Source organism: Saccostrea cucullata, unplaced genomic scaffold (assembly GCF_032062105.1).
Source record: "Saccostrea cucullata isolate Sc308-1 unplaced genomic scaffold, CSIRO_AGI_Scuc_v1 ctg15698, whole genome shotgun sequence".
In the NCBI taxonomy this organism is placed as follows: domain Eukaryota; kingdom Metazoa; phylum Mollusca; class Bivalvia; order Ostreida; family Ostreidae; genus Saccostrea; species Saccostrea cuccullata.
This window is the reverse complement of record NW_026941071.1, coordinates 979-13,073: the sequence shown is the minus strand read 5'-3', so window position 1 is coordinate 13,073 and position 12,095 is coordinate 979. Positions and strand designations below refer to the sequence as shown.

General features: G+C 34.9%; 1 protein-coding gene across 1 annotated transcript; it reads left to right on the top strand.

Moving 5' to 3' along the window:
* Positions 1 to 2,333: 2,333 nt before the first annotated feature.
* On the top strand, positions 2,334 to 6,313 carry LOC134257056 (uncharacterized; the record flags this gene model as incomplete). Its single annotated transcript, XM_062739707.1, has 4 exons — positions 2,334 to 3,216; positions 4,258 to 4,428; positions 5,033 to 5,485; positions 6,062 to 6,313. Coding segments are annotated over exons 1-4 (1,711 nt in total), but the record flags the coding sequence as incomplete, so codon positions are not given.
* Between the last annotated feature and the right edge of the window lie 5,782 nt (positions 6,314 to 12,095).

The following is a 12,095-nucleotide window of genomic DNA, read 5'->3' as shown; positions in this document are numbered from 1 at the left end:
AAAGCTGAAACTTTTGTAGAAATATTCTGGTGTAGTGTGGAATCTAAATTATAAACTTACATGGGGGCATTCTGGGATAGTGTAGATTATAAATTGTTCAAATAATGACCCCTAGCGGTAGGACAGGGCCACAATAGGGAATCCAATTTTAACATTTAAATATAGGGGAAAAACTTTTAAGATTTTCACAAGAACCACTGGGCCAGAAAGCTGAAACCTATGTGGTAGCATCCTGGGATAGTGTAGATTCTAATTTGTTCAATCATGACTTCTAGGGATAGGGCAGGGTTTCAATAGGTCTTACATATTGGGAAATCTGTTAAAGATCAGTTACCTAGGTGAGCGATGTGGCCTATGGTCCTTTTGTTTAAAAATTGCTGGAACGATAAATCCCTGTCAGATGAAAGCTATCATTAGAATTTTTAATTTCATAATGAAGACGATTTTCTTTTTATTTAAATAATATAAGCTGAAGAGATGTATGTTTTGTAACAATGCTGAACAATAATATATTCTTTATTTTTTTTAAACAGAACAGAGTAACAAGATAAATGGAGGCTACCTGTACATGTATACAGTTTTTACCAGATACAAGAAATCAGTGTGGTAAAGGTATACAATTCTCTGTTACTATATTTATAAACATGTCACAACACACTGTAGACCATACCTACCTATTTATTGTGTCACCATCACGAAAATTTACATTTAATACTGCTCATTGACAATGTTGTAAGTCTACGCAGGTACGATAAGGCTTCCCAGAGAATATTGTAGTGTACTCTCCGCATGAACTTCTCTGAACTACAAATGTATGACGTCATAATTGAAAATGACGTAAAGTCGCTGCATACTTGAGCTGTAATAATAGGGAGAGTGTCATAAACTTTACACCTCATTTCAATCTGCATATAAAATTGCAGAATGCTAGTTTAAAAGAAAGTTGTTTTTATGATTTTTTTTAAAAGTGGAATATATCCGAATAATTAAGATAGCTTTGCTTCATTACTCTTGTATAAGAGTCGGTGTGTTCAAACTACGAACGGAAATATACTTTTGACAATTACCCTTTTTTACACCCGTAAACAGAGACAGAATTCATAATATGTGTATAAAAGAGCCTTGCGCAGGTTGTTAAGGAGGATTTATCTAATATCGTTTGTGGAATATGTAAGAGGAGTTTCCCCTCTAACTGAATCCTGCTTGGGAAATATGAATGATGGCTTTGTTTTAAAACAAATGACGATATTCAGCGGAAAATACCCTCAGATTTGTCGCTAAGTTAAAGTTAATATAAAATAAATTGTCCCAAAGAAAATGTTTAAAATTTCCCAAGCACTTTTCGGTTTCACAAGTATGCACTGAGTTATTTATGTGACAAAAATATAATAATAATTGTGTTAAAAGCCTGCGCCGAAGCGATTTATGAGAAACATTTCCAAAAAGAAGAAATTACCGTCACGTGATCAAGAAGGTCATGTGACATCGTAACAAATATGTTTATAAATAGCCTAGATCATTCTCTATATGAATTTGTTGTACTGAAGTACAAAACTTACAAATAAAACTCAAAATCAACTTTGCAATGCAGTGTTACGTTATAAATACATTTTCAGCACCGGGAAGCCTTAACGGTACTGCGTATAAAGAAGACATAGTTTATCATGTTTTAGCATGCTACAGTGTGTAAATTTTAAAGTTCTTCTCTCTTCTACTAGAGATAGTTGACATTTAATATTTCAAATGAATTCATTATCCTGATATATGAAAAAAAAATGTAATGGGTATAAATGTTTTTTATATTTTTTTTCATTGAAAATGTCTTCAGTTGATAAATTATTATACTTGTAACTTGAGAAATATAAATCTTCAGTTTCAACAATGTTATTATTTATCAATATTGAATTTTAGATCAGACTTATGGTGAACAATTGGACCCTGCTAGAGATATCCTGATTTAAAAAAAAGTACTCAGTGTAAAGGTATTTGTATTTATCTTTCCCTTAACATGCTTAATACAATTTTATTCTTCATGTTATTAAGACTAAGACAGTGATATATGCTTACAGTGAGATTTGTAAAGGATTCAGTACTCAGTGTAAAGGTATTTATGTTTTTCTGTATCTTAATTCAATATAATTCTTTATGTTATTAAAACTAAGATATTGATCATGTTGATATACCAGTATGCCTACATTATATGAAGAGACGTGTAACTGATGTTTATAATTGTAGTACAATGTTGTAATTTACAGATAGACGTCTATCTGATGTAGATAATTCTGTTACACTGTTGTAATTTACAGAGAGATCTCCCTGACTGAAGAAATCAACTCTGTTATAAAACATCAGCATAAAGAAATAGAGGTCTGCTGTCAATAATGTATAGAGGAGTGTTACAGAAATCTGTCACCGTGTCTGGTGTTAGAGGGTGTAGTCACATTTCACGTGTAACATCAGACCGGGTCTGGACCAGTGATTATGGCAATCTTTTACTGACAAACACTACAGGAGAAGAACTAGATCACGTGACAGATATACGTAGTGATGTGGGAGGACACACTGTGGATTATGACGGTGATCTAATTTATATAGACAGGGAATCTAACATCACTAAACTGTCTACAGAGAACAAAGAAAAGACTACGATAATAAAGTACAACAGATCACTATGGGGACCACTGAGTGTCTACAGCTCCCCCTCCACTGGACACCTGCTGGTCGCGATGTGGAGACGTGATACACGGCCATATACAGGCAAGGTAGTGCGGTATAACTCCACAGGAGAAAACATCCAGACCATACAGTACAACAACATCACAGGTCAGGGACTGTATAAAGGACCTCTCTACATCACAGAGAACCGCAATGGAGATGTTATTGTGTCTGACTGGTTCCGTAATGCTGTAGTGGTGACAGATCGTGACGGTAATTACCGATTCTCGTACACAGGTCCTCCATCAGGATCAGGACTATGGGCACGTGGAATCTGTACTGACGCGCTGTCACACATCCTGGTCTGTGATGAGATCACCAGGTCAGTACTGATGTTAGATAGTGACGGTCACTATCTGACAGAGATAAAGACATCACAACACGGGATATACAAACCACGGGGCCTGAGTTATGATGATGACACTAATCTACTGTGGGTAGGGGAATGGAACAACAACAAAGTCATCCTATACAGAGTGGTAGATACAGACTCTCTGACTGGTAAGTAATAATGTAGTTACATGTAGTTATACTTCAGCATTTTTAATTACATGTATTTCAATTGTTTTACAATACTGTGTGTACACAATATGATAAAGACAATCTGATAATTATTGGGAAAGCCATTACTGAATCATTTCATGGATTGTTTTCAGTTTTATAATACAACATGTTTAGTTTAGTTTGATGACTATTAAGTAGACAAATAATATTTCTAAGATGGGGAGTTATGAATTATAAAGTATTTTTATAATTTTACATGTATGAATTATAACTAGATACATTATTTAAAATATTAATATATGTTCATCAGTTATAAATAATTAAAATGTGGTTGTAACGAGTGATTTGTTTCTAAAAATAACTTTACATTATATATGTAGTATGCTACTAATATGATGAATGGAAGGGTATTTAATGTGTTGGTTGAATGTTTGTTTAACTGTTTATATGTCACTAAAACTGTTAGGAAATGGAATCTAGGGATTACTCAACTATTCAATGGGTATGGTGGGGGAGGAGTGGGGGATTAGAAGATAAAGGGTATGAAAGGGGGGTATTCTAATTCTGTCTCTACAGTATTTTTTATATAGTTTTATAAACAGAAGACATGATTTTGATATACACACCAGTGACATTAACACAGATCTGTCTAGGAATGTTGTGTATTTCTGTGTTCAGTAAATCTACACTGTGTACTGGGCTGACATCGTACATGTATATTACATAAAGTGTTCACTAATGGAAGTGGTTATAACTAAGTTGCATCATCTTCCCAGAATGTTTTAGTGTAAGAATAAAAAATTAATGATTTACATAGCAGTTGACACCTTATACTTCACAACATGTAAATGTTACTTAAAAGATGTAAAAAAATTTAAAAATGTTCCTGACTAGTGTACTGTAATCAAATCTAAATATAATGTCAGCCTTACAATTGATATGGGGGAACACAAGGAAAATAAAATTATATGATAATGTTGAAATGCTAAAAATGTATGTCTTAGTATCTTGTGCATATTCCTATTTTCTTCTCAAAAGATCTCCCTCTGAAGGATTTCAAATGCAGGAAACATCCAAGCCGTCCGTTATCCCAGTTCTGTATCCCGTGTGACGTCACCTTGTGTATAATGTGCATCTTGACATCTGATCATAAAAAACATGATGTTAGAAATATTGAGAAATTATTCAGAGAAATTCACAAGGAAAAAGGTTTGTAATAATGCATGCAGAATGTGTTTTATTTTTAAAAATCTAGACATTTATTTTTGAGAGTGTAAGAGTTTATAGTTGCCAGGTGTTGTATATATGTAATAAGTGAGGCCACGCTCCTACTAACACCAGCTAGTGGATTAAACTGTTAACTCAGTCAGTAGAGCGTTGGATTTTAAATTTTAGGGTTGTAAGTTCAAGCTACAGTGTGGCCACCCCTTAGCTAATCGTTCATAAGAGTTTACCTTTCCATTAGATCAGTTGAGTCAGGTGAACTAAATATATTTCTTTTTTTGTGTATGTCCAGCGTGCCTCTTGTGCTAGCATTTGAAAATTCTTTCCTTCTCTGAAATTCTAACCAATTATGGGGCACCCTTGCTGGAAAATAGTAGAACATCTGCTGTAGAGTTGAATCCTGATAGTAAAAAATATGAAAACATTCTAAAGAAGTGTCAATGCGAGTTTATTCAACCCCTCCCACTTCGAGGGATAGATGTGGATCACTTGTATTTTTTAACTTTAAATACTTAATTAATTTCTGCTTTTTCTCCAGCCAAAACTAAAGTGAGTGTTGTGGTACATGGGACTTTCTGTTTATTTGTAGATGGAGACGCAGTTTTGATGTGCCTTTTGCTTTGCCCTTCATACAAATTAAATCTGGAAGAACAACTCTGGATAGAGAAGTATAATGCTGTTGCTAAAGTTTTCAAATTCAAGAAGATTCAGAAGCCATTTAATCTTAGCAACTTAAAGAAGTACAAACCAATACTGAGACAGGACGGAATGAATGTTGAGTTTTCTTCTGATTTCTTTAAACACACCAGTTTCCTTAGATTCACTAAAAATCCAGGTTTTGTGGATATTTTTCTGACTTCGGCAGAAAAAGACAACATCGCTGAGTACTGCAGGTCATGGGTTTATCCAAAGAAAGAGGGGGAAGTCTTTTGCTGGTTATCACCACGACACACAATACAATTGATAGAAAGACTTGGAGAGGATATTTTCATCCATCCAACATGGCAGGATACAACAATACATGAGGATGTATTTAAAAATTGTGAGTCTTTCTTTTATAACTTCCCCTATTAAGTATATACCATGTAAAATGAAGGATATGTAGATATTAAACAGTATTCAATATAAAAGATCATGAAAACATTGTGTAACTCAGCTCACTCAAAATTTGGAACCATCATGATACTCATCAACTAATCAGTATAATAATAATTAAATGGCATAATTTGACCTGTATTTAGATATCTGGATCCAAGATTCTATTTAAAGAATGTGTTAAGCTTTAGTCATTGGTGTATAAATTTCATAGATTAAATATAAATGCATATTTCAGGCTAATTGATAAACAAATACTATCAATTTTTCCAAATAACTTTTGTTAATGAAGAAAAAGTTCTTTCATATTTAATTTTGTGCATTGCCATCAACATTTTTTTTTTAGCTTGTTACTATTTTTAACTTATGACCTTGACCTCCATGTTTGACCTACTTATCAATATTATTAACTTTGCTTATAAAAAGAATACTTAAGAAAAAACAAGTGTGCATAAACTGCACCCGTTTGCAGTACAAACTAGTAGAACAGTGATACAATGATAGATGTTTTATTTTATTATAGTTGGTGTACCAATGCAGATTTTGATGAGAGGAGAAGAATCAGTGAGGAATTTCATTGAAAATCTTAAGAAAGGGGAGACGACCATGTACCACGCCTCTGGGATGATCATTGGGTGTGCAGGTAGTGGGAAGTCAACCTTACTAGAAAGACTGAAAGGCATCGACCTGAAAGAAATTCTGGAGAGTTCAAAGTCAACCAGAGGAATTGATGTCCAGGCTGACATATTTGATGTTACTGGAAAAACAATCAAGGGTATGATTTTTTAACTCTACTGGTCAGAGACCAGAAGAGCTTATGCGATAGTAAGGTGTCCGTCGTCCGTCCGTCTGTCTGTAAACAATTTTTCAAAACGCTACTCCTCCTACAGTTTTGATCTGATTTCAATATAACTTGGCACACAAGTAGACTTCACTAAGATACATGAAATATTGCATCGGAATTTGATTTCGATGAACGATGTTGCCATGGTTACTAAAAATATAATTTTCTGTGAAATTTGTTTAAAGGCTACTCCTTCTACAGTTTTGGTCTGATTCCAATATAACTTGGCACACAAGTAGACTACACTAAAATACATGAAATAGTGCATTGATTTTTTTATTTCGATGAAGATGTTGCCATGGTTACTAAAAGTAGAATTTTCTGTGAAATTTCTTTAAAACACTACTTCTCCTACAGTTTTGATCTGATTCCAATATTGCTTGGCACACAAGTAGACTACACTAAGATACAGAAAATAGTGCATCCGTTTTTGATTTCGATGAACGTTGTTGCCATGGTTACTAAAAATAGAATTTTCTGTGAAATTTCTTTAAAACGCTACTCCCCCTACAGTTGTGATCTGATTTTAATATAACTTGGCACACAGGAAGACTACACTAAGATACATAAAATAGTGCATCCGTTTTTGATTTCGATGAACGGTGTTGCCATGGTTACTAAAAATAGAATTTTCTTTGAAATTTCTTTAAAACGCTACTCATCCTACAGTTGTTATCTGATTTCAATATAACTTGGCACACAGGTAGACTACACTAAGATACATAAAATAGTGCATCAGTTTTTGATTTCGATGAACGTTGTTGCCATGGTTAATTAAAAAATAAACTTTTCAATTAAATTCTTTTTAATGCTACTCCTTCTACAGTTTTGGTCTGACGGCAATGGTTTCTTTTTTCATCCTTTGCTATAAGTACAAACCAGTAGAGCTACAGTCTTAACAGAGACTTCTGGTTAACTCTACTGATCAGAGACCAGAAGAGCTTATGCGATAGTAATGCGTCCGGCGTCCGTCTATCTGTCCATCTGTCTGTAAACAATTTTTCAAAATGCTACTCTTCTTACAGTTTTGGTCTGTCATTTCAATAGGCTAATTGTATTCGGCGCGTCGGCGCGCCAGCGCGTCCATCTCATCCCATTATCACACAAGTATTTTCTCCCTGCATTAAAACACTCAAATGACAGCGATTTTATTTATAATTTAAGCATTATTGGTTATATTAAAGTCGAAACCCCAAGCCCGATTGTATTTTTTTGGTTAGGTGGATCCAGAAAATTTTTTCTTTAGAAGGTGGTGGCTCAAATCGGAAGGGGAAAAGGATTTGAAACATAGTTTTAGTAATTTTACTATGTCAATTTAAAAAAAAATAAATTTTCCAGGGATCCGGATCCCCTTTGATCCATGCATGTCTAACCACGATTTGTGCAAGTGTAATCCGAAATTTAGTGCTTTTTTTTCAGTTAACCTATTCTCTCTTTTCTCTCTCTCGACATACATATTATATATTAATAGTTATATCTCCAAAATTAAAATATAGCAGTAAAAACATTTAGTGCTTTTGTTGTTATAAATCAACTTTATACATAACACATAGGCATCGGAATCGGGGGGGGGGGGGGGGTGGCGTATAAATATTGACAACATATAGGTATTAAACATTGGGGCGTAGGTTCATTTAGTCCCCCCCTCCCTTAACTCTTATCAGGCAAGGCAGTGTAGTCCTAAAAGAAAGGTGATTGGTAGTGTAAGTGGTAATGTTCATTGGCGTCGGAAGCAAATTGAAAGGGGGGGGGCTAAGTGTAAAAAAAAAAATTTAAACCTTCTCAAAAAACCTGACAAGCCAAAAAAAAAAAAAAAAAAAACGAAGGAAATGTCAATTTCCCAAACACGAAAATCCTATTTTCGAAACACCACATTTTCCTCATTTCTTACCTATACTGCGACGTGTCTGTAGAAAGGGGGGTGGGTGGGGCTAAACCTATGTCTATACTATATATCTTTGGAAAAAAAGTGGGGAGGGGGGGCGGGGCTAAGTCTATGCTAAGTATATATTTGGGAAAAAAGTGGGCCCCCCGGTTCCGACGCCTATGATGTTTGAAAGAAAAAATTGGTACTGAAAGAAGTTCGCCCCCCCCCCTTCACGAAATAGGATTTTCTTGTTTGGACAATAGACACATTTTACATTTTTTATTTGGGGGGGGGGGTTCCTTGCTTAGATTTTTCAGGTTCGAAATTTATTTTTTTTCTTTCACTTAACCCCCCCCCCTTTCAATTTGCTTCCGACGCCAATGTAACAAATTAAAATTACCAGTATTACATTATGACCCTATATTCTAGAGTTTAACCTCCTTTTAAAGACTTGATTTTCATGGTAATATGCTAACCTATATTGGTATATTAAGTGTTTGAACAAGATGCCTTTTTAATATTAAAAATATACTATTCAAGATTAACTTGTCCTTATTAGAGGATGGGGAGTAACTTTAGTTACAGAAACGGTTTTGCTATTAATAGCCCTTTTAAACAAACTTTAGTTCAGAAAAATACTTTAACATTTATAAAAAATAATAGAACAGAAAAAAAGTCTTACTTTTTTAGCATATCATTCTAAGGTTATGGTGATCAAAACAATCTTACCTTTTTGACTCTGTAGAATCTTTTTCATTTAATTCTCACATCTTTCTTATGAAGCATAAATGAACATAATTTGAAAAAGTTGTGAAGTATCAAACATTAAATTTTATTGAAACTCGTCAAAACCAACTCCTATGGATACTTTCAGTACTTTGATTAGTATAGGAATATCGAGTGAAATATAGAGCCCGATGTTGACAAATATTGTATAAGCGATAAATTTTATATACGAAATCTGTTGCGCGAGCGCGCCGACGCGCCGAATACAATTAGCCTTTCAATATAACTTGGCACACAAGTAGACTACACTGAGATGCATATTCCTGTTTATCACTTTTTTTTATTTTGATGAACATTATTGCCTTGGTTACTAAAAATAGAAATTTCTGTAAAATACTCTCAAAATGCTACCCCAAATACAGTTTCTGAGACTAGTTTGAAGGGACTTAATTAAGCAAGGATCATTATTCTATTTATCAGTCAGGGGCATAAATTAAACAAGTTATTTTCAAAAATAACTCAAATGAGTTATTTTTTTGTCTCAATGAGTTACTTCTCTTTGCTATGACCTACTTTTTCCCAACCTTAATAACTCAAACACGTTATTTTTCCAAAAAAGCTTTAATAAATAAATAACTTATTTAAGTTTTTTTTAGCTCACCTGAGCAGAAGGCTCAAGGAAGCTTTTCTGATCAAATTTTGTCTGTTGTCTGTCGTCGTTGTCGTCGTAAACTTTTCACATTTTCATCTTCTTCTCAAGAACCACTGGGCCAATTTCAACCAAATTTGGCACAAAGTATCCTTGGATGAAGGAGATTCAAGTTTGTTCAAATGAAGGGCCATGCCCTTTTCCAGGGGGAGATAATCATGAATTTGTTTAAAATTGATGGAATTTTCAAAAAATCTTCTTCTCCAGAACCGTTGGGCCAAGAAAGATGAAACTCATGTGGAATCATCCTCAGGTAGTATGGATTCAAATTTGTTCAAATCATGATCCCCGGGGCTAGGGTGGGGCCAAAATGGCCGACCCAAGTTTTACATAGGAATATATAGGAACATTCTTTAAAAAAAATCTTCTTCTCCATAACCACTGGGCCAGGAAAAATGAAACTCATGTGGAATCATCCTCAGGTAGTGTAGATTTAAATTTGTTCAAATAATGACCCCCGGGGCAAGGGTGGGGCCAAAATGGCCGACCCCAGTTTTACATAGGAATATAATGAAAAATCTTAAAATATCTTCATCTCCAGAACCACTAGGACAGGAAAGATGAAACTCATGTGGAATCATCCTCAGGTAGTGTAGATTCAAGTTTGTTCAAATCATGACCCCTGGGGCAAGAGTGGGGCCAAAATGGCCTACCCAAGTTTTACATAGGAATATATACAATATAGGAAAAATCTTTAAAAATCTTCTTCTCCAGAACCACTGGGCCAGGAAAGATGAAACTCATGTGGAATCATCCTCAGGTAGTTTAAATTCTAGTTTGTTCAAATCATGACCCCCAGGGCAAGGGTGGGGCCAGAATGACCGACCCTAGTTTTACATAGGAATATTATAAAAAATCTTTAAATATCTTCTTCTCCAGAACCACTAGTACTGGGACAGGAAAGATGAAACTCATGTGGAATCATCCTCAGGTAGTGTAGATTCAAGTTTGTTCAAATCATGACCCCTGGGGCAAGGGTGGGGCCAAAATGGCCAACCCAAGTTTTACATAGGGATATATAGGGAAACCTTTTAAAATCTTCTTTACAAGTACTTCAAAGCTATGATCAGTGATATCTATATGGAATCATCCTCAGGTAGTGTAGATTTTAGTTTGTTCAAATGATGAACGCCTGGAGGGGGGGGGGGGGCTGGGTGGGAGTAAATTCAAGCCTGATGTGCTCAGGTGAGCGCTGTGGCCCCTGGGCCTCTTGTTTGTCATTCCTCCCTAACTTCACACCCCGTGCACCAAAGGATTTTGCTCGTGCACCAAGACAAAAACAAATGTTTGATTAAATATAAACCTTGCTCAATGCAGAAAAAGTGTCCAAAGTCTTGGGAAAAGTGGGGAATTTTTTATTCAGTGATTAAATTTGGACATATACACCATGGGATAAAACCACAAGATATGGAGTAAAATGCTGTTTATCTCCACCTCCTCACCAATTCTCCATTGGAGTCGGTGAACTTTATCTAGTATTACATAATGGAATCCCAAAATGCAATGCAAATTGGCAGGAAACACGGAATTTCCAAAAATCAATGTTCAAGTAGGATATAAAAATAACTTATTCAAGTTATTTTTTTTAAAAAAAATTGTGCGTGTGAAATAATGTAAAATAACTCATTTGATTATTTTCAGCTCTTCTGAGCCAAAGGCTCAAAGAGCTAATGCTATGGCCATTTCTGCGATGTGCGGTGTGCGTTAACTTTTTAGAATATGGGCCATAACTCAAGAACCCCTTGGCCAATCAGTACCAAATTTGCCACAGGGTATCCTTGGCCAAAGGGCTACCATTTATACTAAAATAAGGGTTGGGACCCTAAAACAAGGGGAGATAATCAGGAAAACAAAACCAAAAGTACTAGTTGCTAAAAAATCTTCTTCTCCAGAACCGCCAGGCTGATTTTCACCAAACTTACATACAAGGATAAGGATATGTTGAAGATTAAAAATTTTTCAAGGCATGACCCTGGGGCAAAGGGCTAGGATCATCAAATCTTGTAAGTTGATGCATCTTAGGACTTCACATCATGTTAACTCAAAAGTAGGTCACGGTGACCTACTTTTTAAATTTTGCGGGCATTTGTTTTCAAATTGATTTGAAGGCATATTTTAGACACTTTAAGGCCTATGATTATGAAACTTAGTCAGTTGATGCATTTTGGGTCCTTAAACAACGTCAACCTAAAAGTAGGTCACCGTGACCTACTTTTTGAACTTTATGACTTAACCTTTTTAAAACATTAAATCCCATTATTTCAGGCACTGAAGGGGTTAGAATCATCAAATTTTGTAAGTTGCTGCATCTTGGGACCTTAAAACATATTTAAGAAAAAGTAGGTCACTGTGACCTACTTTTAGAATTTTGCAGGCATATGTTTTCAAATTGTTTAAAAGGCATTTTTTGA